At 43.0% G+C, this 293-nt stretch overlaps 1 protein-coding gene across 1 annotated transcript in view; it reads right to left on the bottom strand.

The window, feature by feature from the left end:
* The window catches only part of hoxc4a (homeobox C4a), a 2,250-nt gene extending 1,963 nt beyond the window's left edge, over positions 1-287 (bottom strand). Inside the window, exon 1 of the mRNA XM_035656438.1 lies at positions 19-287. Within this exon, the coding sequence (XP_035512331.1) occupies positions 19-81 (63 nt within the window). The 5' untranslated portion in view covers positions 82-287. The remainder of the gene's footprint in view (positions 1-18) is intronic.
* Positions 288-293: the final 6 nt, after the last annotated feature.

Below are 293 nucleotides of genomic sequence, written 5' to 3'. Positions count from 1 at the left end.
GTTATTTTGCGAATATTCCTCGCATGGAGGAAATTTCGGATCAATGTAGTTAGACTCCATCAAATACGAGCTCATGATCATTAATTTCTGGAGTGGAAAATAATTTTTCTAGCTTTGTCGTTTTTCTGCTCCATAAAGCCCTCCTACTTGCGAGCAGCCCTGTAAAGTTACTTTTACCACGTGACCCAATGGCCCAATAGCAGCGTAAGAGGTAGTTCCCGGATAAGGAACCAGAGGTATTTAGCATACCTACAGTCGCCATTGTGGGCACAAATCTCTCTCTCTCTCTCTCT

Source organism: Morone saxatilis, unplaced genomic scaffold (genome assembly GCF_004916995.1).
Source record: "Morone saxatilis isolate NCDOM2014 unplaced genomic scaffold, NCSU_SB_2.0 Contig15, whole genome shotgun sequence".
In the NCBI taxonomy this organism is placed as follows: Eukaryota; Metazoa; Chordata; class Actinopteri; family Moronidae; genus Morone; species Morone saxatilis.
Note: the sequence above shows the minus strand (reverse complement) of the source record. Positions and strands in the feature narration are given on the sequence as shown.